General features: G+C 40.0%; 1 protein-coding gene across 2 annotated transcripts in view; it reads right to left on the bottom strand.

Annotated features, from left to right (window-relative positions):
• The window catches only part of atrnl1a (attractin-like 1a), a 329,857-nt gene that overhangs the window by 284,136 nt on the left and 17,833 nt on the right, over positions 1-27,888 (bottom strand). For both annotated transcript variants that reach the window (XM_086258788.1, XM_086258787.1), the window contains exons 3-8: positions 12,288-12,371; positions 10,249-10,362; positions 9,233-9,361; positions 4,949-5,157; positions 1,704-1,878; positions 1,534-1,621 (exon numbers count right to left, since the gene is read on the bottom strand). In XM_086258788.1, the coding sequence (XP_086114914.1) occupies positions 1,534-1,621; positions 1,704-1,878; positions 4,949-5,157; positions 9,233-9,361; positions 10,249-10,362; positions 12,288-12,371 (799 nt within the window). The remainder of the gene's footprint in view (positions 1-1,533; positions 1,622-1,703; positions 1,879-4,948; positions 5,158-9,232; positions 9,362-10,248; positions 10,363-12,287; positions 12,372-27,888) is intronic.

Raw genomic sequence — 27,888 nt, forward strand, 5'->3', positions numbered from 1 at the left:
CTTGCCCAATCTTCCTGCTCCCACTCACTAACAGGCGCCACGATGAAGACGTAATCAGTGTTATAAACTTTACCTGCCAGTGCCCATAATGTTATGCCTGATTAGTGTACATGTTACACCCTGACAGTATCACTACAAGCCCAAATAAGGACCCCAAAAACCTGCTGTACACTTCTGGTGCCATAAAACAGAAAACACCACAGCTCCTTTAAAGATCCGAGTTTACTTAGTGGCATAAGGAGGAACTTGATAACATTAGGCAGGTGGTTCTAATATGGCGTCTGTTAGCATCAGCTAATAAAATCACTTGTCTTTGCAGGTGCTGCTGCAGGAGCACTTAGCTGCTGTGAACCTTTCAAGAACAGCTATTAATGCATTTTATACTGACAAACACCTTTGGCACAGTAAATATTTAGTCAGTAACTGTAAATATGAATATATTAATCATAATAGCTGTAAATGGAAAAAAAAAAACTGTTTGCTGTTCTTTTTTGCAGCCTTACACCTTGTCATGCACCCATCAGTCATCGTGTGATTCCCATCTGCCAAACATAATCACCTAAAATAGTGAGTAACCAAAAATACCAGTGTGAAACTAAAGGGTGAGAGGTGAAGACATGAGTGTCTCATGAAAAAAACAAAAGCACGTCTGCTTTGTCCTCAAGTCAAAGACGTTTCAAAAGAAACTCTGCCGATGGAGCAAAGTGATTCCTTTCATCCACCTTCACAGTAACAGGGTGGGTTTGAAGTTAAAGCTGTGTGTATAGTAAACAAGCCAGGAGTTACTGCAGGCTACAAATCATCAGCAGGCTTCAGTCAGTCGCTCTGACCTCCTCTGGATCAAATCTCACCTTCAGCACAGCAGGACGAGATGTTTGTCTTCATTCTCCCTCCTGTCTTCCACCATTAAACCATTCCTTCCACGCTAAAAAAAAAAAAAGCGCCCCAGTATTTGGACAGCGACACATCATTTGATGCTCCTGGCTTTGGCGTGATTGATCTATAGCAGACACATGAATGATTCTGATGTTCTCATTTCTTTATAGGTAAGCTGAAATATGGGCCAGTCTCCTAGAAACGCCTCAGTCTTGTGAAATGACCCCATATAACTTCAGAGAGCAAGAGCTGTTTCTAGACATGGACTGCAACACGTACACTTCTAATCAGTTTGTTGTCTGGGCTTTTTCCCCCCCATAAATGATATATACAATGTCAAAGCAGACTTATTTAATATTTATCAAAATGAAGAAAGAAGCACGCATTCAAGGCAGTCAGTTAATTCTTTAATTTGAACATCTGTACTGAGGAAGTCTATTAATTGACAGCACCACTCCATTCCAACAATAGTCAAATATAATGATTCAACACTGTCTGGTAAGCACATGAGGAAGGCAGCATATGAAGCTAAGAATCCAGAATAAATGCTAAAACCTTCTGATTGTAGTCCACATTTTCACTGCTGTGGAGTAGTATGGAGTAGTACCTGTTTCTTGTTTTTAGCACTGGTGAAATGTAAAACTTAAGCAGGATTACCTGATGCAGAGCCAGTGAGTGTCCGTATCTGTAGAGAGGGCCGCTGCTGACAGGCACCACATCCCACGTGCTGGTCTCTAGGTTGTAGCTTTAAACAAAGGGAAAGATTAGGAAAAGTGCAAAAGCTCAAAGACAATCACAGTCGACTAAGTCAGATGGATGTGTCTTACTTGAGGACCATTTGGTAGTTGGAGTAGTTGAAGGAGTAACCTCCCACCACCCACATCAACCCAGAATGCACCAGAGCCCGGTGGGACGCTCGACCCAGAGACTGAGCAGATGGTTTAATGCTGGGCAGCACCCAGAAAGCCTCAGTGGAGGGAACGGAAAGGGAGCAGTCTGGACCTGATGGAGGCAAAAGGACGTTTCACTTTTTGGAATTCGTACATACATTGTTTCCAGTATTTATTTTACAGGTAGTAAAGGGCAAATGAATTCAATTTTCTCAAAATATCAATCTATAAATCCTATTGTGCTTATCCAGTTCAGGGTCATGGGGGAACTGTAGCCTATGAACACCCTTAACAGGTTGCCAGTCTATTTATATATTTATTTATTTATTTATTTTTACTTTGGTGCCACCTAGTGGCTGTTCTATGAATAGGCACCAAACACAACTCGAGCTCATTTATGAGCAGATGATGAGCAACCTCATATCTTTTAAAAAAAGAAAAACAAGACCACTTCTACAATACATTTTATTAAAATATACATTTTCGTTATTCACTGCATCTGTCCATTGTTTTCTAAAGCTTATACTTTTCCCTCAGACCTTTACCTTTTTCTTGCTCTTCCTTGAACCCTTCTACCCATCGTCACCGTTTTGCCTTCTTTAGTTTCACTAATTGATCTGATCGTGTTTTCTTCAGTGAACAGTTTTGCTTCTACTCATTTATATAATGCAAAAAAAAACCTTTATTTTAAATGATTTTATTCTTTTTTTTACTTATTAGTTTGTAAAGCACATTAAAATATTATAACTCAAAGTGAGAAAACTGACAGACCACAAAGCAGAGCTTATTCAGATGGCAGTCGAGAATTAAATGAGGATTTTCTAACATTGCAGGCAAGTGATTAAAGCAAGACGTGAGAAAACGAGATAAATGAAAAGCACTCGATCACAGACGCATTCAGCACTTTTCTTTCTGCGGGGGGTAGAGGGAAGAGGGGAATGAAGGACAAATTGTAGAAAATGCTCTTTCCATTAATGCAAAAAACTTTTTTTTTTTTTGGTGATGCCAACTGGTGGTTTCCATGGTGACCAATACCTTTATTAAAAGCCCGTTTGTGTTTCTGATGCCTGCTCCGAGGCTCTGTATCTGCCTCCACCTCACTCATTACCAGACAGATACACATACATCCCTTTGCCTCACTGGTGTCTCTGTTGCTTTTGTGTGAACAATTTGTGATCTGTGGAAATAAGAGGCTGAATCCCAAAGCTCAGAATCTGACTCATTCGCTGTCATATAGATGGATAGCACAGTCCATCTGAATTGTTTTCAAGTGACTTAGTTAGGTTCAGAGATGATACCTTTGTGGCTGTCAAAACACCAAAAAAATATATATATATGTTAACCGATATCTCTTTGTGCAAATTATGACTTCATTACACAAAAAGTAAATAAATAAATAAATCAACAAGCATTGTTGTGAGCAGGTTGGATTTTTTTTCCTACCAACACACACACACACACACACACACACACACACACACACACACACACACACACACCTTTGATTTTAGGATTAGTCTTATGTCTTTGTGTCTAAAAAACTTAAAGCAAATACTGAAATAGACAGCATATTTGCTGAATTTTACACTCACATACATATCCCTAAAACTGAAGTGTTAAATATTAAATGATTTTAATATTTTTTCCTATTGTTGTACTTAAACTGGGTCTTTATTTAACAAGTCACAGAGTATGCGATCATTGCCATTTAGCAATATGTTCCTACTGTAGCACCTCTCATATTAATCTGTTTAGTTATAACACATAATCAGTTCATCAATTTGGTGTCTTGTTTCTGAAAAACTAAAATGTAACTGACATACACAACACTGGGTAAATACTGCTTAGCCTGCTGTTCATCACTGTACTGTACAATTTGGGATATTTGCCTATTTTTTTTTTTTTTTTTTTTTTTTGCTTTTAAAATGCATCCATTTTTAATCTTCATTCTTGGAGATTTTTATTGTATTGTTTTTAACAACATTTTATGGGAAAAAGTTGGTTTTCCTTTCTCCTTGTGCTATCATTATCCTTCCAGGAGGGGGCAGCACTTCACCATCCAACTTCAACAGACTTTGTTGTCTGCTGAATTGTTCTTCTTATGTATTCTCTTAATATGTTTGTTAGACATTTAGGATCAAACTGGATCTGAATCTTGAATGAACATGCAGTTGGTCAGATTTTCGTGATTATCCATGTTTTAACTACAAAAACTGAACCGAAACACGTAAATCTGTAACCGGTGCTTTAGAAGATGTAAATACTGGCTGAAGAATGTGACTTAACAGTTACTTTCATTTCATGCAAAAGCCTTTTACAAATGATGAAACCTCTGCGAACAGCACCAAGAAAAGCCGCTTTTCTTATAAAAAGAAATTAGTCTAAAATCACTCTCAGTCAGAAAACGTCATTTGAAATAAAGTTGTTGGTTTTGAAGCCGCAAGAGGGATTTGTTTATGACTGCAATATAAAAATAAAAATAAATAAAAAAATGAAGCTAGATATATATTGTGCCACTAGGGAACATTTCCCTGGGAATCCCGTATAATATTTTATGATATTAAAGAATACTGATTCAGGCAGCATTGTGTTAGGCATAAACCAAGAGGACACTGGGATTGTGCTTTCAATTGCTTTTCATATTAATATTGAAAACTGCAAAACCGAAAGGAAAGCATAAGCAAAAAACTCACACTGCGCTCATTTGTTCATTTAATGACTAAAAAAAGCATCATGAAACTGGACTAAATTAACCGTTTTAAATGTGTTTGCATGACTAGAATCCAATAAGAAGCATCTCTAAAAACATGGTGTCATATCTCAGAGTCATTTTTGCCCCATTTTAGACTACAGTTGTAGACATCAGTGTACAAAATACTTACTGGATCAGTGGTTACTGTGTTTGTGAACACTTCATGAATTAATAAATAAGGTCCTGAAAGTTCAGATACAGCACTTTAAACGATCCCTATCCTTTTCCTCTCTGTTATCATCTCGCCTGCACTCCACTCCTGTCTTCACTGCAGGAAGCCCATTACAGTAGCACCAAGCCAAAGTGCCTGTTTTGCCATCCTGGCTGCACCACATGAAGCCAAGTTTCCCCCAATAAAATCCTCATTTACTATGTATCACTAAACTAAGTTTTAAATTCCCCAATAAAATTCAGCCTTCCGTTTTCTTACCTTGCCAGCTGTCGTTGCAGACACACAGCTTCTCCCCGGTCAGGTCACAGTAGCCGTGATCTGGGCTGCCACAGTTGTCTCTGCAGTAAGGGATGTCGCATGCGTCCCCCTTCCAGTACTCCTCGCACTCACAGTACACACGTCCTGCGACCGAGTTCGCAGTGCTGCATCTGCCGTGGCCCGAACAGTTGTTGGGACAAGAGTTTATCCTGCGGGAGACACAGTTAGCCAGAAAGTCAAACAACATCTTCAAGGTTATGGAGAGCCATGAGCAAAAGAGAATACTTGACTGTGACGGGCCAGATATTATTTTTAGATGAGTATATGGCCTTGAGATATTGTGCATGCCTCATGAAATATTAACTGAGGTGACTGCAGTCATCTACTTATATACTTATAGTAAAATTTACTGATAGCCAAAGTTGCTATTTTTTACCTTTACATATTAGATGTGTGTATTATTTGCTTTAGAGTGGATTCATGTTCAATATCTGCTGGAACGACTGTTCAGCAGATATGCCCAACACCATCAAAACTGTCACTAACTTCAGTGAATATTTCACCAGCATTGCTATCTAAAAGTCTTCCAATTTCCTCGTTATCAACCCCAGTAAAAATTGAGGTTCTCGTCTCATTAAAGAGGCAAGACAATCAAATCTTCTTAATTCTTTTATCAGGAGTCTTGCTGTCATTTTTGATCAGTTCTTTGAATTTCTCATTTTAAGCTAATCCAGTTTTGCTTCTTCCAGCTTAAAAAAATAAAAAATAAAAAATAGTCTTGAGTTTTGCCAAGTTTATCAGCCAACAGCGTTTGTGCTACTACTACTCAATCGTCTTACCTCTCCTTCAACATAACAAACACTAGCTGATGACCACACATGAACAGAAAAGAAAAATGCATCCCTAGGATATATTATTCTCTTACTTCCCTCTCAAGGCTTTTGTATACAAACATCTTGTATCATTTTTAAATAACCACAAAGTACATCAACTATTTCTTACTATTAAATAAAATGTAGCAAAGAATGTTCACTCAGTCTTGCTGCGTGAAACTGAAACATCACATGAACATCAGATTTGTTGGGAAGACAACAAAAGATAAATAATCCAAATACATACAAAAAAAAAAACCCAAACAACTTGGCATTGAAATACAGGAAATTTACACAAGGAACTCAGGAGAAACAACACACAATCCAAAAAGACAAAAAGGGCTGATTGGGGAAGTGGAGACAGGTGGGAAATGGGAAAGGGGCACAGCTGAACATAATCAAGACAATCAGACTGGAAATAAAACCCAAGACACAAGAGGGACTGGGGGGGATACACAAAAGGTGAGACAGGAATAGGAGCTACTGAGTGAATTACAGCAAAGTCACAATAGAAAGTGACACTAAAGACGTCTTAAATCTATAAGACTTGAAGAGTAAACTAAGCATACAAAAAATGATAATGAAATGAAATGAGGAATCAGAACTCAACCTAACAATAACAGTGACAACAAATGCAATACTATGTATTGAAAAAGAAGAAGAACCTTAAAAATACAAAGCAAAGCCAGAGACCACGAAGGCATCACTGTGTAGATTTGGACTTCCTGTTTTTGATGCCATCTGAGTCTGCTTACATTAAAGTTTGAATCCACTTACTGTAAGTGGCTTTGGATAAAAGCCACCAAATCTAACTGAATGTTATACAAAAATAAACAATGTGACACACAATAGAGATGGAGCTAAACTACCTCTGATTTTAAACAAGATAAATTATAGACACAGCGAGGAAAACGCAAAGAAAAAGACAGACGTGACTGAAAATGGGAAACGGAGGTGGAACAAAGAAATTGCACATAAAAATCAAAACGGAACAAAAAGCACTGAGACCGACATTACAAGGCGTTTCTATGGAATATCAGATAAGTTCGAGATGAAAGAGATAGAAAATTTGGGGGGAAAGATGTGAAGGACCAGAGGCGGAGAATCATGTTTTTGTTAATGCAAAAAGCTGGTTTGCTACCGTAACAAGGGTGTTGTCATGACAACCTTCATCTCCTCTCCGTGGGCATGTGTGTGCGTCTGTATGTGTATGTGTGTGCTAAGAAGAACCTGAGTAAATGCACGTATTCCTCCCAAGCAGGTGTCCAGCTTGGGAGGAGTTACATAGCATTCAGTTTTCAGTAATGACCATCACTAATTGCACAAAGTGGGTTGGTTTAACGTTAGGGGTGATAGAAATCTACATGAACAGTGTGAATGGTCCTGTACGACTGAGCTTTTAGTAGAGCCAGGAAACAAAAACCAGCAATGTTACAGCGGCTCCCAAACACCGTTCCCAGTTGGCATGGCGAGGCAGACTGGCTGGCTGGCCTTCAGTCCGAGTAAATGGTAAATGTATATAGCACTCTTTCTACTCTACTGGAGCACTCAAAGCACTTTATACAAGATGTCCCATTCAGCCATTCACACAAGCACTTTTTTCCACATCTAAGTGCTTTCTATCTAACATTCACACCCCAATGAATGCATCAGGAGCATCTTGGGGTTCAGAATCTTGGATATCCAAGGATCCCTCCCTGACCACCAACCTTCCAATTAGTAGATGACCTGCTCTACCTCCCTAAGCCATAACCATCCCACACTTGAGATTTTGTGTGAGCCACAAAAGTGATGAATAACATTAAGTTTATTATTACATATCAAAGGCCCTGCCTGACAGTGATGAGCATTTGTGAGAAGATAGAAAAATGGTGTACACAAAACCAGCTAAAGGAAAAAAAGAAAAGAAACAACTGCAAAAGCAACTTCCTTTATGACTTCATCAGACTGGGAACTTCAACGGCTTTCAGCCCATAGGTAACGTGCCAAAGCTAAAGAGGTGTCTGGAAGCATATATAGAAAAAAAAGACATGGGATTTGCACCATAGGCAGCAAGAACATTTTGTGGATTGTGTCAAAGTTTCTGATAGGAGGATGGATGTAAGTTAGCATTGTTGTCAATTCAGATGACACAGCTGTGATTATAGATTATAATTTTGCCTTGCTTGACTATTATCATTACTCACCAGGTGGTGCCACATAATGGTGTCTTCACGATCTGTGCTAGCTGAAAGTATTTCAGCTTTGTTTCTTTCTTCTTCTTTTTTTCCCAATCACGTGAGTTTCTCCCAGTGACCTTGGATTCTTTTGTCCCCACCGGCAACAGACACCCAGAAATGGAGACCGGCTTACTGTTGCCATTTGTAATTCAACTGTGGTTTTATAGAGAGCAACATTGGAGAGCATTATGAGGCTTCCTGGTAAGTTTTCTTTAAATGTCATGTGTCCTGCTTATGCAATGTCTCTGAACACACTATTAGTGTAGCTAATAGTGCATGTGGTTTACCAAATCCAAGAAGCTAGGTGGTGTGAAAAATCTGGATTTTTTTCCCCCCTTCTTCTTGTGTTGTTTTCCTGGGAGAGTATCCACACACAGCTGCCAGTTATATGTCTTTCCAAGTTTTCTCTCTACATAACCAGGTTCACATGAGTGGGCATCATCCCAATCAATGATCACGGTTGTTAAATCAGCCACCAACACACAAAAATTTGTGATCGTCTCTCTCTGTCGCCCCAGGGAACAAATGCCACTACAAGCTGAAGTCAAAGTCTGGCAGCAGATGATAATGAGAAGCTGCAAAAACTCTTATAAAGCCTTTGCTTAATTTTGGAATATACAGATTACATTTTTTACCTTGTTAAGTTCTCATTAATGCAAAAATGTCCCCGTCGTGGGATCAGTAAAGTCTTATCTTATCTTATCAAAATATTAATAATATGAGCCTGTTGCGCACTTTCTGTCTGTATTGAACTTTTCGTGTCACTTTGACTTGTCTTAATGGGAAAATCCTGGGTGAGACTAATTTCATTGCCCTACAAGTGACAAATGAAATCACACAGACAATAGAAGCACACCTAAATATAACACAGCCATAGCATTTGGTAAAAATAATCACTTAGTAAGCTGTCGATGTAACTGCTTGATATTGCAAATCAGTTAGCTGATGATGCATTTGATCTGCTGCCACAAATAAGCACACATTAACAAGCTGATGCTATCAGGATTTGGTATTTGGCTGACATTTCAGTACAAATTTCAGTATAAATACAAATATAAGATGTGTTCTCTTTTGTTTATATCGGAGAGAACAGACTGATCATGAACTGGAACAACTGGAAAAACAGAGGATGGGAAAAACAAACAGGTGAAGACAAGGAAATGAGTGACGGTAAGAACAATATTGAGGCTTACGAGTAGGCGATGCTGAAACCAGTCAAGTTGTAGGCAGCGTCACTAAAGAAGTGAAGCAGAGCGTAGCCGGACGTTGTCACAACCTCAGGAACTGTCTCATTACCTCTGGTCTCTGGCACCACTAGACCGCTGAGAAAAGAATTCAACAGAAAGGCAATGAGACCTGCAAAGACAGACATCCCCCATGGACCCAAAATAATAACAGAAGGTTTTCTGAAATGTATTTGGTGTATGATGTGCTCTAGTCTGAAAGCACTGCCACCCCACAGAAAATACATGACAGTAATTAGCCTTGAAGTAAAAAACATTGCAGTGCAGTGGCAAATTAAATTTCGTTTGATTATGATTTTTTGTGGGGACCGGGTTGTCACTTTTAATCCGTGCAATGCACTGTAAATGTACCCATGTCCACACTGAGCCCAAGCTCCCTGCAGGAACTAGTGTTTGTTTTTTTACAATGCAAAGCGGAGGTACCCATCCATAATGAACAATTTAAGTTTACTTACTGTAGGTAAGAATGCTACACAAGTCAAGACTATGTATAATCAAATGGCAGATATTTTTATATATTTTTCTTGAAATAGTCCAAATTGCCCCTTTATGGAAACAACTGAACTCTTAACAAGAGATAAGCCTCAGTGGATTAGAATAAGTGGGAGGTTGGTAAAATATTGCAGCATTACTGTTTTAATGAATTTGCATGAAATGAAAGAGTTCCACCCACATGCTTGTAGATTGTTCTTTAGAAGGGAAAAAAGAGCAAAGTACAGAATAAATCTCGAGAAAAAGAAGTGGCATTCAGGGATAATGTGAGTAATTGCAGTATTTTCTTTCTATTTTTGCTGTATTGTGGTAAGCCAGCAATTATGGGGTCCATTGTTTGGCCATACATGAAGTCATTTGACTGCACAAGCACAAATTTATTGGCACTTTTGAAGCAGTGCCAAAGGGTACCTAAGTCATTTACATATTTCCTCCATTGCACAGCTCTCCTATTCAGACTAGCAGGTGCTCACCTGAAGACAGCAATCAAAGGGGCGTAAATGGAGTCTCCATCATAGACGTACATGTGGTCCCAGCTGCACTCTGTGGCAAAGTGATTGAAGCGAAGCCTGAGTACAGCGTTGGGGCTGGGCGACGGGGAGAGAGGGAATGCAGAATAAACAGGTGTGACAAAAATACTCTTGATAAATATATATACTACCTATAAGCTTCATATGATTCTTACTTTATAGAAGTGTCTCCACTATTCATAAAATCTGTGGTTGAGATCATAAATCGACAGTTCAGGGACTCACACTCACTGCAGAAAACCTTTTTGCTATATTAAAATCCTTGTGAGATGTGTCCTTGCCTAATGCCAGCACTGTAGAAGATGCATTTCGTGCAGTGTCTGTTCACATGCAGACTATTAGTATCAAGTATCCTAGTTTTGTAAAGGTCCAATCCTGAAATAAACCTTTATTTCAGCTTTAGATAAACCTGCATATGATAATCAACCAATTTTACACATGAAGGCAAACACCAGGGAACTAATCATTGTCTCCCATATGTGGACATGCATACCTAATTGGTTAAAAAATAAAAAATAAAAGTCCTAATGATAATTGATGTGATAAGGGCCTAGACGTTAAAATGAAGGAAAATCTGCACTGTACAATCATTGCAAATTTAAATACACCAGGGTGTGATGGAGGAGATTTTTTCTTTTCTTAGCTCATACCTGATTTATTTATTCCTCTTTGACAAATGAATATGCTCTGGAGATTTTATAGCAATCTGTCATTAAAAAATAAATTTTTTTTAAAAATGAAGCTATCACTTAAAATCATCCTTCATATTAGCTGAGTAGCACGTTTTAAAGCATGTGTAAAAATGATTGGCAGTAACCGTTTAGCATCATTTTTCATTGTGCAGCTTGTTCTAATGAATGCCTCAATGTCTGAAATGGGCACAACAACACAGTGGGCAAAAGTTGTCACAGTAATGTGACGTGTTGTAAATGGAGACATATCAGTGAAGTTTATGTTAAAGTATAACAAGAAAGGAGAAGCTTTGGTGCTTTGGTCCTATCAGAGAGTGTGCAGAGCTTTGTAGACTGTCCTCTACATGTAGATGTTAGCTGGGAGCTGATTAAAAGAATATAAGTGGAACAACTGGCTTGTGTTGTTGTTGGTCCTTCAGCCATCAAGCCCGAATTTATAAAATACAAAGAGCTGATAACCAGCAGAGAGTTAAAATTTGACACTTCCTTTTCTAGTCAGTAACCAAAAACCTACACAAAATGACACAAACACACTACTGTGAGTCCCATTAAGTGTTGAGTTGGGAGTTGAAATGTGTTGGCAAGGTGACCTTCTTGTTGTGCAACAAAATGCCTGAAAATCACATTTTCAGTCACAGTCCATGGATATCTGCTCCAAATCTCTTGGCACCCCATCCAGTAGTTAAAGCCTTCTGAGGGGAATGTGTGATACGATATACAAATAAAATTAGCTTGAACTCACTTTTGAGTAACTTTCTCTCATCTTTCTTAGAGAAAATGCAGCTAGTACAGTAAAATAAATAATAGCATATATAATAGTAGTAATATATTACAGAACCATGAGCTGCCCTTCAGCATTTCCCAAGGAGATCATGGACATCTTCATTGCTTTGCCCAGAGCTCATCTAACATTTCAGAGCATACAGAGACCATTAAATGTATAACCTTACACACCGTGTTAGAAAATAATGATTGCCATTCTGTGACTTTTACATGGTGGTCTACCACTGTATACTACATGTAGTGCAAGCAAGCATTGTATTTCCATAGCAAGAGAAAAAAATTGCAAATGAAGCACTTTCAGTCGGTGCAGCATGAGCAGTAAATATGCAAAAAGCAACTACGAAGCACAGTAACTACTATATTCACAGACAAACTCCTTCTTTTTACAGAATAATACAGTCTCTCTTATCTAGAGCCCTTAAGTTAGATACAGAATAAAGTCTTTATCCAAGTGGAAGTAAGTAAGATTAATGATGACATGTGGAAGATAAAAACAGTGGTACTTACAATCCTTCTATTAACCAAGTGCACTTGGTCTTGTACTTATAGTTGAATGGACCATCTGTGAGAGAGCCTGACAGGTCTGTTAACCTGCAGAAAGAGACACAGAGGGGAGAAAACATGAACACAGCGACGCAGTTTAATATGCTCAAAATCAGAAACAACTGGGGGAGTCTGTGACAAAACAGACAAAAATTAGAGTTGAAATCTTATCTTGTGACCTCTACAAGACAAAGATACTCATTCTTACATCAGTGAGGGTCCCCATCAGTGCAATCATGTGACATCAAAGAGTTGTATTTGGGCTTAATGTTTGATTTACTACCACCAGATCAAGCGTGGCAGGGCATGAGCTTTTTTCCCCTCCTTATTTCAGGTTATTCCTTGGTAAGAAAATACAAATAAACATTTGTTTTAAACAAACACACTAATCATCTAAAAAGAAGAAGAAGAAGAAACCATTCTTCTTGGCAAAGAATTTAATATTATATCATTTGAATTGAAAATAATAGCTTAAATTATTTAAAATCAACATCCATTTGATGACTGCACAGTAAAACTTTGGCAATATGAAATAGTGAGCACTTTATAACAACTGGTGCTCAGCCTAACTGTTCTAAAATGGCCCATTTAATTATTTTTTTTATCCCCCAGATTAAGAACATCATACACCCTAAAGACTGCTATAACAGTAGGACCGAGCAGAGACCTTACATGGAAATTATGGACGAGCAGAAGAACATCCACACTAACCAAGAAGGATCCTGTAGCTCAGTGCCCTAACATCAGTGAGAGGAAGCTGCTATTAAAGTGAGAGATTGAGAGCCTGCAATACAATGGGACCAGTACTGAGCTGCATGGATATAATGAGCTGACCTTGGCAGAAGAGAGCAGTGTTAAAGAAGGAAAACCGCCTGCCATGATGGATACATCCACTGAGCTGAGGATGAAGACACAAAGCCACACAAACTGGGACGCAACTGTGCCGGCTCTCTGACAAAATCCTATCAGGAGAGATGCTTGCAAACATCAACACAGCTCAACTCATTATCCCCACAACCAACATGTACACAGAAGAAGGTGGAAGCCAGGAAGGAAGTTAGTTGGTAACATCGCCTATTCTTGCTGCCTTTTATTCTTCAGCACGTACATTATCTCACACTGTCAAATTCACCTCGTTCAAAATGTCAATGTTCCTGTCCAACAAACTGTGTCTACACAGCCAGTCGGCCTCTTATCACCAGTCTTTTAATCCACTGTGATCTTCCACTCTCCCTTGAAGGGGTCTGGCATGGCGAAGTGATCCTCCTCCTCCCCATTTCTACTGTACATCATGTGTTTTGTTCAGGCACCTCATCCAAAGTCTTCATGAGCCATGATTTCATCACCACCACCAGTGAGCAGTGTTGGGGGTGGGTGGTGCCTGGGTGAGGGTATCATTCCAGTTGAGTTTTTACCATTTTAAAATGTTCAGTTTCAGTTTTTAGTTTTGATTGTTCATTTTAGTATTTTTAACTGTTACTATATGGAGGTTCTGCACAGGTATTAGAATAAGAACACAGCACCTTTTCAGTGCAGATAACTCAATAAACAGATGCACCAAAGACTAAAACTAAAGCCTGTAAATTTTATATTCCAACATATTTTATGTTATTTCAGTAAATTTTATAAGTGTACAACATTATTTCAGTGTATCATCTTTTTTTTCCCTCTCAAGTTTTTAGTTTGGTTGAACTCTGTCCAGTCACCATCTTTTACTTTCAGCTAGGATTCTTCTCAGTCTACCTACCAAAGAATACTTAATATTTTGCACACTTCTTTATTATAAAATTTTCTCCATATTTTCAGCACCACCCACCCCATCAAAAATGTAATTTCCTTTGGTGTGTATTGTAACTCATCCTCTTCGTGCCAGTTTTTATGAATGGAGCTGGTTTTATTGTGAAGACACCATCAGGTTTCACAATAGCAGACACCACGGCTGTATTCATTATTTAATCCTGGATTACATTACATTACATTGTGTCTTGTAAAACTAAGATTTGTCATCTCCCCTTTTGTCCTTCCTGGTGCTATAGTGGAACCAAAGACTGCCCAACACAGCTCTGCTTTGCAGTCATGTTAATAATTATTATTTTCCCAGGCAGCAGGCCTAACAAGCATCTCAGATTGATTCAGACTGACTGACAGATTGGCAGAATAACAGTATGAGGTGACGAAACATGGCATCCCTCTGAAATCAAGGTGAGACAATCCCTGATGCTGTTGCTATAGCGATCCCAACATGACAAATTCGTGTGACATCTGTAAAAACCAAGATGGTGGTAACCAGCGATTGCACTTGTCAATCAAAGTAATCCCATGCTCAAGGGAAAATCTGAAAACACACACACGCACACTGTCACACACAACATATCGGCACCACATACAGTGACGATGTCGCCGGCTGCCGCCAGTTGAACACTATGTTACTGTGTGACCGTGTGTGCTCATTATCTAAGCCCTCACTATAGGATCTGTGCTCACTGTGGCACACTGCCAGACTAGAAAAAGAAGGAGAAAAATAGAGTGAAACTCTCATTTTTCTGATTTTTCTGGGTGAAAGACTCATTTTTCTTGTGTCTTTGGGGGGGAAGCATAAAACAAGATAACAGAGACCGACATAGTAGATAAAACTTCATCCACAAAATCACAACATGAGGCAAGCTGAGAGCTAGTTCTGAAGCACACATCGAAAATGGAATAACCCACTGAAAAATCTGTTTTAAAAAGTATGGTATAAATGAAGATAATTCACTGGTGTAGCGTCAGTCTATGTGATTATCCTAACTCATGTTTATGAACTGTGTCCAATGATACACCAATTAAAGACAATTAGTTCTACAATCAATGTAAAATGCTTTCCTCTGACCTTTTAATCTAAGGTCAGGTGAAACAGAACTCAAATAAATCAATCAAGCCAAATAACCTTTATTGTCCCCAAGAGGAAATTTGTCTTGAACATAGTGCTGCTTGATATGAAATAGAGAAAAAGACATTCATTAATGAAAGGCATATAGTATTGTATTACTGCTAATAAAACGTCAAATAGTGATTGAAAGCATAAATGGAAGGAAAAAAAACCTCTAGCAACATATATAGCACAGGAATGGAAAACATTACCACCATAACTTTGAATAGAAGCATCCATCGAATCAATAAAGGTAAAGCATATTTATATTTGCCATGATGCTTCTCACGCCCAGCAAAACACTTACTGCTGCAATTGTAAAACAGCATTTCATAAGTCATAAACCATCATAAGTTACGTTTAGAAGAAACTGCCCTGTCCCTAGCATCCTGCAGAGTGCATACACTCAGTCTTTGAGGCAACAAGTGTTTGTGCGAGTGCAACATTTCACTACATTTCACTCCCAGCTCAGAACCTCAGCCAGATATGCTGTTTCTGGTAAACAAAGGAACCTAAGGAAGTGCTAACAGATTGCTGCACAGCGGGATGCGAGCTGCAGTAAATGCATACATCCTGCCAGTAAAACAGAAGCACACACATACACTCACACTCACAGACACAGACAAAATATATGTAAAGGAGGAACAAGACAGGATGCAGAAGGTCTGTCTGTTTTGTTTCCTTTCCATCTCTTCTTCCCTTCACTTCTGCCCATTTACTCCTCCATCTATCCCTCTTCTATCAGTCCCCGCTGATCACAGTTAGATCCCCCGACTTTAATCCTGGATTAGAAGACAAATATTCATGTCATGCTGCTGTAACACTGACTTAAATGTTGATCATATTGATGGTGATCATATTGATGATGATGATGATGATGATGATGATGATGAAAACTCGTTTCTTACTGCTGATGACACATGAACATCTTTAATGTCTAAAACTGAATGTCTGTTCCCAAGATCTATTGTCTATTTTCTTGTCTTATTATTGCACCTGTTTTATTGATGTTCACATTTTTTGAATTTAGGGCCATACTTCACATCCCATTCAAAGAAGGTCATTATGGAAATGCTGTAAAACTTTAGCAAAGAGCTTTGAAAGGTGAAATTAATAAAATGTAAAGCCATTATCAAAGTCTAAGAAAAAGAGGAACAGTCCTACAAAGTCACTAACTGTCACTCGTGCAATTTCTTTGCAGTGTGGGTGTTAAATGATGAAGAACTAGAACGAAGCAACATCCCAGCAACCAAAAGCCTAGTATGGCTATTTTATCTTAACCCACAACAGCAACTAAAAGGTTAAAAGGCTGTGCTGTGACAGCGCGAGTTCATAAGCTAGAAAACAAAAGTGAAATAGAAAAGAAAAAAATGCTGGAACATTTATTCATTCCACACTGTTGCATGCAAGGTTGGAGCAGGATGAAGCTTATTTCAAATAAGATGGTGTAATAGAGGGAATAATGCACACTGACGCACAGATGACCATTCACACTAAAAACTAATCTCAGCTGGAATCTTTGAATCAGAATCAGAATCAGAATCAGAATACTTTATTGATCCCTGGGGGAAATTCTTTTTTGTTACAGTGCTCCATTTTAAACCAACATTAAGACAAGACAGACAATACGCTAACTAAGAATAGTACAATATATACATATATATACATACATACATAAGTCACTCATAAATAAATAGTTGGAAAAGAAACATGTGTAGCTGTAGCAGCAAACAGTGTGTTAAGTGGATGCGTTGTACAGGGAGATGGCCACAGGCAGGAATGATTTCCTGTGTCGTTCAGTGGTGCTTTTCGGTAATCTCAGTCTCTCACTGAACGAGCTCCTGTGACTGACCAACATGTCATGGAGTGGGTGGGAGGTGTTATCCAACATTGTCTTTATCTTGGACAGCATCCGCCTCTCCGACACCACCTTGAGGGAGTCCAGCTCCATCCCCACAACATTGCTGGCCTTACGGATTAGTTTATTAAGTCTGTTGGCATCTGCGACCCTCAGCCTGCTCCCCCAGCATGCAACAGCATAGAGGATCGCACTGGCCACAACAGACTCATAGAAAATCCTCAGCATTTTCTGGCAGATGTTGAAGGAATCTATTCAGTTATCCAAACATGCATGTAACTAGACTGTGAGGAAAAGCAAGAAGGCCACTCATGCCTGGGTTACATGCCTGCAGAAAAAGTTCCTCAGTGGGTTGAATAAGCCAAAGCTTAAACCGTGCTGATGTGTGGCAGCAGTGAAACGCACTTCCCAGCCTATATTTTTATTATTTTAATTACTGCTTACTGCGTTGTAAACTTCTTAGAAATTCAATTGCAGAACCTCAGTCACTCAGAGTCCATTGTCACTTGTTTTTTTCTTCTTTTTTGTGTTTTAATTGTTTGTGTATTTTTACAGGTACAGTTGCATTTGAAAAACAAACAAACAGCTAATTAGTCATCATATGATTACTACGAGCAAGTGGTAATCAGATGCTAAATACTAATGTGACCGTGTGCAATAGACTGGAAATTTGAAATGGTTGCCTCAAGGACGGCAATCAGGTCTGTCTTCAAAGCAGCTTTTGTGCACAGTTTAGGTTTGTGATAAAATGGAGTCAGTTATATGCAACCTGTGATCATTTGGTGATTAACTGCTATAAATTAACAAGAAAGGACAAATCTGTTGCTGTCTACATACACAAAAAGTTACATTAAACAGATATTCAGAGTCCAGAAATTCCTCCATGAAGAGTGATGTAGTTGCTGCAAGACAGCAATTTAACTGCACAACGACAAATGGGCTTGACAGTCGTGCTTTTATATAGGAATATAACCAGAATATGAACAGTTGGGAACCAGCTGAGTCAAGCCCGCTATTGCAGAAAGACATGTCACAGTTGCACTAATTCAGATTGATAGTAACGTGTTAGTAATCTGCCTGTGTTTAGAAATTAGATGCCAATTATTTGCAAACCTTGACCATTCAGTCTGACTGCAGCCTGCCCATGTTGGAGTGTGATTGGTTGCAGTTAGGTTGCCTCCCACTCTCCTTTGTGATCTGAAGTCGTGAACAACTATTTGCAATCATTGTTTCCGACAGTTGTATAAGCAGCTATGAAAACAGATGTGTGGGACAATGACTGGTTCACTATATCGCCCAAACCCTAACATTTTGAAACGTGCAAAAATTACTATTCAAAAAAATAGAATCAAGAGTTAAATTTTGACAAAGCCTTGGTGTAGCTCTCCTCTGGTTTTCTCAGGCTGAGATCTTTGGCATATTCAGTATCTATAAAAGCATGTGCAAGGTAGATCACATTCATTGTTAATGTGAAGCTGACTGGTGTAGCCTCCTACAGTCCCAACAAGCCGTCACTCCAAACACCTCTCCCATTAATCTTCCCCCCAAAAACGCCTGGCACAGAAGAAGACGGCGTACATGTGTCGGCAGGAAGCCATCACTCACAGGCAGACTCACAGCTAGCTGAGGTTATAAATGGTGAGCAGGGGCAGAAGGCTGGTCATAATACAAGGCCAAAGTCAAATCCTTTACATACACCACAGAATTGGGATCAGGAGTAACACATGCTTATATATTGTACGAAAGCACCGAGGGACGAGCCATGAAAGGGTGACGGTGGCAGAGCAAGAGGAGGGGCAGCGAGCAGACTGATAAAAACAGAGACAGCAATGAGAGCATGAGGTATGGAGGAAGAGAGTCCAGCACCCCCTTGAAATATTCATTTGCTCCGGGTGAATAATTGATGCAGCACAAAAGACAGATGCATGGGGGATAGACAGACAAATGGATGGAAAAAGAACAAGCGGGACCGACAGATTAAGAGAGAGAGCCCAATATCGCCAGGTAGTGTAGTTACAAATCTCCCTTTTCATCTTCTCCCCTGTCACTCTATCCAGAGGGAGGCCTGGCTACACCTTCTGCACCACCTCCCTACTCATTTAATACCATCTGCTCATGTCATGCACACATCTGCTAATGGAAAGCTCAAGCCTTCACTCACCTCCTCATCTATTCAAATAAAAAAAAAAAAAAAACATATTCTTTTAAAGCAGCATTACTCATGACACCAACAACTTCTTCGTCCCTTTCAAACTTTTTTCTCTCGAGCATTTCAGTCTCAGAATAGCAGTATAGTTGTTGTCATATGCTGAAGCTAAATCTTTCAGCTTCTCAGTAAATTATAAAAGGTTGTAATCAATGGAAGTAAATTTATAAGGTATTTCTTATTTCCAACATGAAGAAATGTTTTAAAGTTGATATACAATGCTGATTGATTTAGCCAACTCTAATTAGTGAACACAAGTGCCTGCATTTAGCTAAACAGCTATAACATTATTAAGTCATGACATTTACTGGCAAATGCAGTCAAATTACAATCTGATTTAAAAATCAATAGTCGGAAATATCTTCCTGTTTTCTGTTATTTGATGATGGATCAGTACAACTGCTACTTACACACATACACACTAAATACTGCTTCTTGTGTACGTGTTCATGCAAGCCAGACAGACACGTCTGTTTTGCAAGTGTCGATTATACGTGGCCCTACCCGTGCACGCTTGGGTAGGGGAGGGGCTGAAACTGCAGGCGTACGCCTTACATACACCTTGAGATTTTACAGAAGAACACAGCATTGACAGTCTCACCCTGAGGGAAGAATTTATGATGCACAGCACTGTAGATGTCTTTAAAAAAAAAACCAAAAAAACCCGTGCTGCTTTCTAGCTATGAATCTCCCACTACAAGCTGCTGTTTGGAGACCCAGTTTTTATCAGCAGTCATTAAAGTCGGTTTAGGCTCAGAGCTGATGTTTACTCTCTATGCATGTTTGAGGCTCATAACAAATGCACAAAAGTACCAAGTGATACTTCCAGGAAGTGATTTGAAAATAGCACAGCAAGTGGCCTAGAGGTGCGCACAGAGATGACTTTCAAGGGGAGATTGGCCAAGTTTAAATCAGATTTTTCAGCCTATCCCAGCTGTCTTTAGACAGGAGGTGGGTACACTATGGACACCTCATTTAATAAAGACAAAACACACCATCTTTATGAGCATTTAAAAACTACAGCTCCCAGGAGGATGCCTCAGAAAGTTGGGTGGACATCTGTCTATACTGTTATGCTGTACAGCAGTGCCACAGTTAATGCATCAGGTTATTTAAGATTTAATAAGCCATAATGGCACCTGTAAGGAAATTGAATTACAGCAGTATTAGCCCAGAGAGTCTGCAGTGACACCCTGACTGTCTCCCTTCCCAACTGAATTACAGAACTAAAGTTAAGCAGACTGTCTGCTCACCAAAAAGAGAAGAAGAAATTCAAGGCTACAAGTTGAACTGACAGGTCAATGTGTCTTACTGGCTACATCAAAGCAGCCTTGTAGTATTGATTTTCTCTGTAATCCCTACATGCCTCACTACAGACAGACATTTACTGACCGCTAACTGCACGACAGCCCAGTGACACATTCATACTAGAGAGGAACACATAATCAAAAACAACCGCAGTGACACAAACACACAACCGCACACACAAAGACTTTCAGTGACAGCATCTAGTCAGCTGAGTTTGACATCATCCATGTGAGAAACAAAACGACGCACACATGTTTGTGCTTAAGAGCTTCCAGAGACTGTTTTCATTCCCAGCCCTTTAATCATCACCCTAACCCTTCACAGCACACGCCTGCTCTCAAACTGTGCCGTAAACTGACTTATTAAAGAAGGGAGAGTTGTCCAGAAGTGATTTCACTTTGCAAAAATGCCTTCCCTCATGAAACAGATACACACACACACACTTTCATACATTTGGGGAAAAAGAAATCATAAAAATTCACAGCCTTGAAAATCCTCCAAGAATAACACCACTCCTGCGCTGTATAGTTTAGATGACCATATTTAGAAAAAACAGCTTGTGGCAGAGCCTCGCCTGATTGAATCATATAATTTATAACAATGCACAGCACAGTGGAATTCCCTCTAAGGCCACTCGGTACCCTCCCTTGTGTTAAAAAAAACAGCTGAGTCTCTGCTGAGGTTGCTGCAGCTTGAGTACACTCAGCAGCACTGTTCACCACTTTTACTACATGGGAATACTTTTCATGGTTGCACATTATATCACAGTATATTGATATGACATAGCAAGTCATATTTTAACGTAAATGATCTAATTTGAAATTTAAAACCATATATAGTATAATGGATCATAGTTCAGGTGCAGATCCAAAATATACTACACTGTGATATTATATGTTTTGCATTTTACATTCTAGGAAAGTCTAATGGTGCAACGAGAAGAAATAAAGATCCAATGTCCTGCCAGCTTTTCCAGCTGAATATTAGGTTATTGGGGTTAGATAATGACTTGACAACTCCTAACCTGAATGAGAGTAGAGTGTCAGGAAGGTTGCCTTTGCACCTCCAAACAACACTTTTGTTTACTTGGGCTTTTTCTGAATATGCCCTCTGAATGACTTTAGAAGGCCCAGTTAAATGTGGTTATATCATCACACACAACACAATAACAACATCATCTAAGAGTACTTTACTGTAAATCTACCCAATAAGTTGGTTGATAAAAGGTTTTGCTCATTTCTGCAGAGAGAGAAGCCTCTTCTATTCATCTGGGAATGAATAACTGGGACCTTATTTTAATTCTGTACATGCAGTTTGCTTGCTTGAAGTGGTGGGAATACTGAAGCAAGAGAAAGTTGGAATTCAATCACAAGGGGATTTCAAGTAAAGTTCATTTCTTCTGAGGTAACATTGAGGTAACAATACCAGCAATGTGTCCTCGAATACAGGGTCCCACTAGAGCCTGGGGACGTTTCCAACTTTGATTCATCGTCAGTGTTCAGTTTTCTGTTGTGTTCAGTCAGTCAAAGACATCTGGGATCCATGAATAAAATATAGATGGGAAATGAAATTGTGTTGAATCGAGAGGAGGCCATTTACAATTTATGCACTTTTTTTGTAAATATGATATACTAATGAGTTTGTGAAAACTTTTATTTTAAAGGAAGCAACACACAGTGACTAGCACTGTTGTCTAACAGCAAGAAGGTCCTGAGTTTGTCCACCACCGGGCTGCGGACTCGTGTTGGCGTGGGTTCTCTGCAGGTACTCCAGCTTCTTCCCACAGTCCAAAGACATGCAATTAGTGGGGTTAGGTTAATTGGTGAATCTAAATTGCCCATAGGTGTGAATAAGGGTGGGAATGGTTGTCTGTCTCTCTCTTTGTTAGCCCTGTAACAGACTGTCCAGGGTGTAATCTGTCTCTCGCACTATTGTAGCTGGGACAGACTCCAGCCCCCCAACCCTGACAAGGACAAGCAGAAGAGAATGGACAGTATATGTAAGGTACATCGTGTATAATCACTCCGTAAGACTGTGTAGAGTTTTTGGACAACAGGTTGTAAATGTTTTTCCTACTTTAGTTCTTTTATTTTGAGATCAAAACACATATGCTACAAAAGCAGAGACTGGCTTTAGCTTTTATTTCATCACAGTTAAATGCAGGACAGCACAAAGGTGAAGTTATTAGCACCATAGCCTCACAGCAAGGTCCTGGTTTTGAATCCACTATCTATACGGGACCTTTATGTATGAAGTTTGTACCTGCCTCCCTAGACTATCACTGACACGCCACAAATCCAGTCATACTGAATGATGTTACAAGTTCTCCACAGCTCCTCCATGCCCTTTCACATCTGCCACATGTACTGAGGGTCAATATTCTCATCTTTGAGAAGCACATGGTGCCAGTGGTGGATATGCTAATTCTTTTACTCTGTGGCTCCACGGTGTCAGGCAATAAGAAAAGGGCCCACTAGAGGACTTTGGGCCCTCAGGCCACCCTCATGCAGTCTGTTTGTTGATTGTTTTGTCAGAGACACTCACACCATCAGTTTGAAGTAGGTCATATTCTAGAGCTCTGGCAGTGTTTTTTCTTGCTCAGACGAGGAGATACCGGAACTGCTGATGGATTAAGGACTTGGTGATGGATTAAGGCCTGCCCGGCGCTCTTAGAGTAGCTGCCTGTCTCCTGGAATCTCCTCCATACTCTTAAGACTGTGCTGGGAGACACAGCAAACCTTCTGGCAATGACATGTACTGATGATGCCATCCTAGAGGAGTTGGACTACCTCTGCAACCTCTGTAGGTTCCAGGTATCAGCTCAAGCTAACAGTAGAGACACAGTCAGAAAAGATGTGTAGAGCTACTTAACTGACCACATCAATATCCCAAAAGTTTAACTGACTTAATGCTACTTCCTTAATTTTTTTTGAAGCAGTGTAAATTGCCCATTATTGTAAATGTGATTGGTTGTCTGTAACAGACTGGCGACCAGGCTATACCCTGCCTATAACCTCTCTCTATAGCAGCTAAGATGGGTTCCAGCCCCTGAATCTGACCCTGAACTGGACATGCAGAAGAAAAGCAATGGATGGATAATCAAATATAAACGCCTCTCAGATTTCCGTACTGCAAAGTACTTAGTGTTTAAGGTGAGTTTGAGCTCTTTGTCCTGCTGCTTCTCCTTCAGAATCACTCTCTCTCTCTCCTGTTTGTCTCCTAACATAAACTTCTCTGTTATTGCCACAAACTTGGATTCAACAGTAAATAAGATTTTTTTTTCCCCATTATTTCCCCTCCTGAGAAATTATTTTGAGTACCTGTCTACCCTCTTAACGTATTTTTCCTCAATGCAGTCTGGCATTTTTAATGAATTAATTTCCATATCAGCAAACTAAGCTTGATGTATTGATCTCGTTAAGATGAGGACACCACTGGGCCTCTTTTTTCTTTTTTTTTGCCTGTCCCGTTTGGCTCTTTTGCCATCAGAATTATTGTCTAAAGACGAGGAAAGATGCCCAACAGATTTACTTTACCAAATTGACCATCCCAGCCTTGCAGTAATGGTCCATTTGATTCACCTTTTATTGTTTATTTTATTTGCATTTGCTGAATACGGGACAGACTTGACTGGGGGAAAGAAGGGGAGAAAGAAAGAGGGAAAGAAAAACAGCTGAGAAGAGGGACGGGGGAGAAGGGCAAAAAACAAAAACCAACAGAATAAGCAGAGAAAAAAAATGCATATATCAATCACCTGGATCACCTGTTGAGAAAGAAAAAAGAAAACAAGCAGAAGAGAACAAGAGTAATAGAATAAACAACATCACAATGATATATGGGAATATGACAGTAAATACTAAATATTAAACATTATTGTGCAGCACATAAGATCAACAGAACACAGTGTGCTTTGAGGTAGGAGCCAAAAAGGGTGTAGTTTGTGGGTGTGATCACCCGTGTGTACACCTGTGAGCATGGACGCGCTTGTTTTTTTGTTTTTTTTAAAAGGTTCCTTCATGTAATGATCTGCTAGAGGGTGTGGGGGGGCCACAGCCCCGTCCTCCAGGGCATGAAGCAGGTATGGAGGAGATCAAAACTCCAGACATCCAGAGGCCCCCAGAACACAAGAGACCAAGGAAGACCAACAGAGGGGCAGCCGCGCCACTGTCCCAGTAAGAGCTGAGGAGAGTCCCAGATGAGGGCTCACTCAGCAGCCGCGGAGCAGAAGCCAGGGGGAGTTGCAGTGACGCGCCCGTGAGCTCCGCCAGCAGCCAGCTGCGCCTGAGTGACTGAGCCCCAGGCCGAGAGGCTGGGGGCACCCCACCTCCGAAGTGGCCCGAGCGAGCCCCAGGCTCCAGGCCCCGATAAGTGGCCGCCAAGGAGTGAGCCGGTGTGTACCTGGACGCCCACCCCCAGACACAAAGAACCACCAATGCACCGATATCCGAGGGAGTCCGCCACCAGCAGGGGAAGTGGTGGTGGGGGGAGAAAGGCCTCCAAACCTTGGAGGGCCTGAGATGTCCCCAGAGAGGTGGCGTCTGATACCCAACCTGACATATAGACACAGACGTACAGGCACACACAGATACAAACATCCATTCCCACCCTCATGCTCTCATATGCACTTACTCCACACTCAACCAACGTGGAGACAGACATAAAGAGACGCTGTACACACGATCACACTCCCCAAGCGTACTCTACAAACCGGGTCTAGGTACCCTTGCCCCTGGAGGGGGGAACTGCACCCAGACCCAGGTGGTGTTACCCTTTTCCCTGCGGTGGGGAGAAGCAGACCACCACTGGGCCTCTGCCTTGTTTTTATTTCTGAATAGGGAAAGGCTTCTCTCCATTGTTTTGAAGGGGACGGTAGATACAGCATTTCTGCTATTTCAAGCCTTTATTTGGATCACATAAGAAGGTCTGATTATATTATCTCGTCTCTGGTTCACAACGATTACAACACAAAGGCTTTTGGAATTTCCTATAATATTCCATCTGGTAATTCACTGTCCTGTGTTAATCTGTTATTTTCAAAAATCTCTAGCTTCCATCCCCCAAGGAAACAGATTAACAGTGTTCTCCACAGTAACCTCAGAGCTTTATATGCCCTCTCTGTCCTGCCACAGTTGCCTTTTACTAGATTCCATACATTATTTCAGCATTATCTTGCCACTGGCAATACATCCACAAACATTTATGTTTGTATTAAGTTCAAAGAGTCTTCTGATAAAACAGTAAGTAATATTATCTGTGACACCTCTTGAAGTCTGTGCAAAACTCTCGCAGTGGATAAAATACACAGAAGATAGCGACAGAGCTGCGTAAAGCCAGTGATGGATAACCAGACAAGCCAGAAATGACGGCTGCATTGTTCACACGGAAGAGTGTGCACACAAAGGTGGACACATACACACACATGCCCAAAGGTGTAGGGGTCCCCAAGCTAGGGCCAACAAGGAAGATTGAGATATCTGTGTGTGTGTGTGTGTGTGTGTGTGTGTGTGTGTGTGTGTGTGTGTGTGTGTGTGTGTGTGTGTGTGTGTGTGTGTGTGTGTGTGTGTGTCGAGGGAAAGTGAAATGAGGAGATGAATGGCCAACAATTGAATAACCTTGACCTTCTCTGCAGATATCCTTTATTAAAAATCAAGAAAAGCCCTTCTACCGGGAATAACAAAGGCAGAGAGTGAGACTGTGTGTCTGTGTATGTGAGAGAGTGTGAGTGTGTATGATTGATGTTACTGGGTCTCTATCACCTAAGGTATAGTCATGGTCCAATGGGTTTCACACTAGAGCATCATTCATTGCAAGAACCCCCAATCTTTCTCTCTCCCGCACTCTCTCTCAAAACACACACACACACACACACACACTTCAAATTACTCCTGTACCTCAAATAAGGTCAAAGCAAAGCTAATAGCAACATGACCTGTTTAAACAGAGCAGAGTCACCTAAAGGAGAAGAGACAAAACAAGAAAAAGAAGGAAAAAGAAAGAAGCAAAGAGGATCGGAAGAGAAGAATACGGGGAAAACAAAAAAGAACAGAAAGGAATACAAGATGTTAAACAACAAAAGAGATGGAGAAGAGAAATTTGTGGTGCAGAGGAATAAAGAAAAAATGAGGAATGAAAATTAAAGATGCAGACAAAGAGGAAGAGGGATGAAAAAGAAGGATGACTGAAGAAAATAGAATCAATACAGAAGAATAGAAGAGAAAGAAAACAGACTCAAGACAAAGATAAAAAGAGAAACAAGTAGAAAGAAATGATGGAAAGGAAAGGAAAGGAAGAAGAGGAGAAAGTGGTTAGGAAGATAACAGATAGACAGATAGACATTCACCTAATGTATATACCATATATATATAATGTTCTTCCTCTACATCCCCCCCCCCCCCCCCCGCCCCGCCCCCCTTTTTGGCACATGTCAAGGAGCGTGTCAGGTTACATTTCAATGTGTGTTATACTTGTATAACTATGCATGTGACAAATAAAGAACCTTGAACCTTGAAGATAGGATGGGTGTCTATGATAAATATGTATTATAATAGATATTTAGTCACAAAAGTGTTTTACGGGATGACACTTACAAGTCTTAAGGCATCTAGATATAAACCAAAAACCAGATATTTTTGGATAAAGGATAAAAGGGTTTTATTTCTATTTGTTATTCTTATGGGCAAGAAAAGGAGCAAAGAAGGAAGAACAGATATAACACGTGCCCAGCCTCCTCCACCATCACTCACAAAAACACTGAGCAAGCCGCATATCGATGTGGACATCCATACGCATGAGGTGACTTTGCTTTACCCATCTGCCTCTGCAGGAAGTGAAAGTCATATTCAAATATTCATCTTCATCAGTCCCCCAAGGTTTAACCTGTAGATAATGAGCTTTATTAGTCAGTCTATTAATGGTGTCTCAGCTCTATTAACCTGGGGAAACTTAAAGTTGAGTAATACACCATGAGGCAAAAAGTCACATGACTACAAAGGGCATTAAACACTACAATTGTTTTCTATCAAACTTTTTGTTGGTAGATTTTTCATATCCATGCCATTTGTGGCCAAATGATCACTTCTTGCTGTGCATTAATTTCTCTTGATGATTACAGAGACCAACTTTAATTTAAAACAAACCAGAACAGATGATTTAATCAAGAATATATTTGCAACAGGTCTTACACAATACAATTTGCAGCAGTTTTCTTGCAAGTTTCACATTTTTATTATAGTCAATAGACACAGAAGTCCAAAGAGTCTCTCCCATGTCCCAGATCTGCTGTTTC

Source organism: Aulonocara sp. 'chitande type north' Nkhata Bay, linkage group LG13, assembly GCF_057382095.1.
Source record: "Aulonocara sp. 'chitande type north' Nkhata Bay isolate Kocher_YH1m ecotype deep benthic linkage group LG13, A_spYH_male_GT1.1, whole genome shotgun sequence".
In the NCBI taxonomy this organism is placed as follows: Eukaryota; Metazoa; Chordata; class Actinopteri; order Cichliformes; family Cichlidae; genus Aulonocara; species Aulonocara sp. 'chitande type north' Nkhata Bay.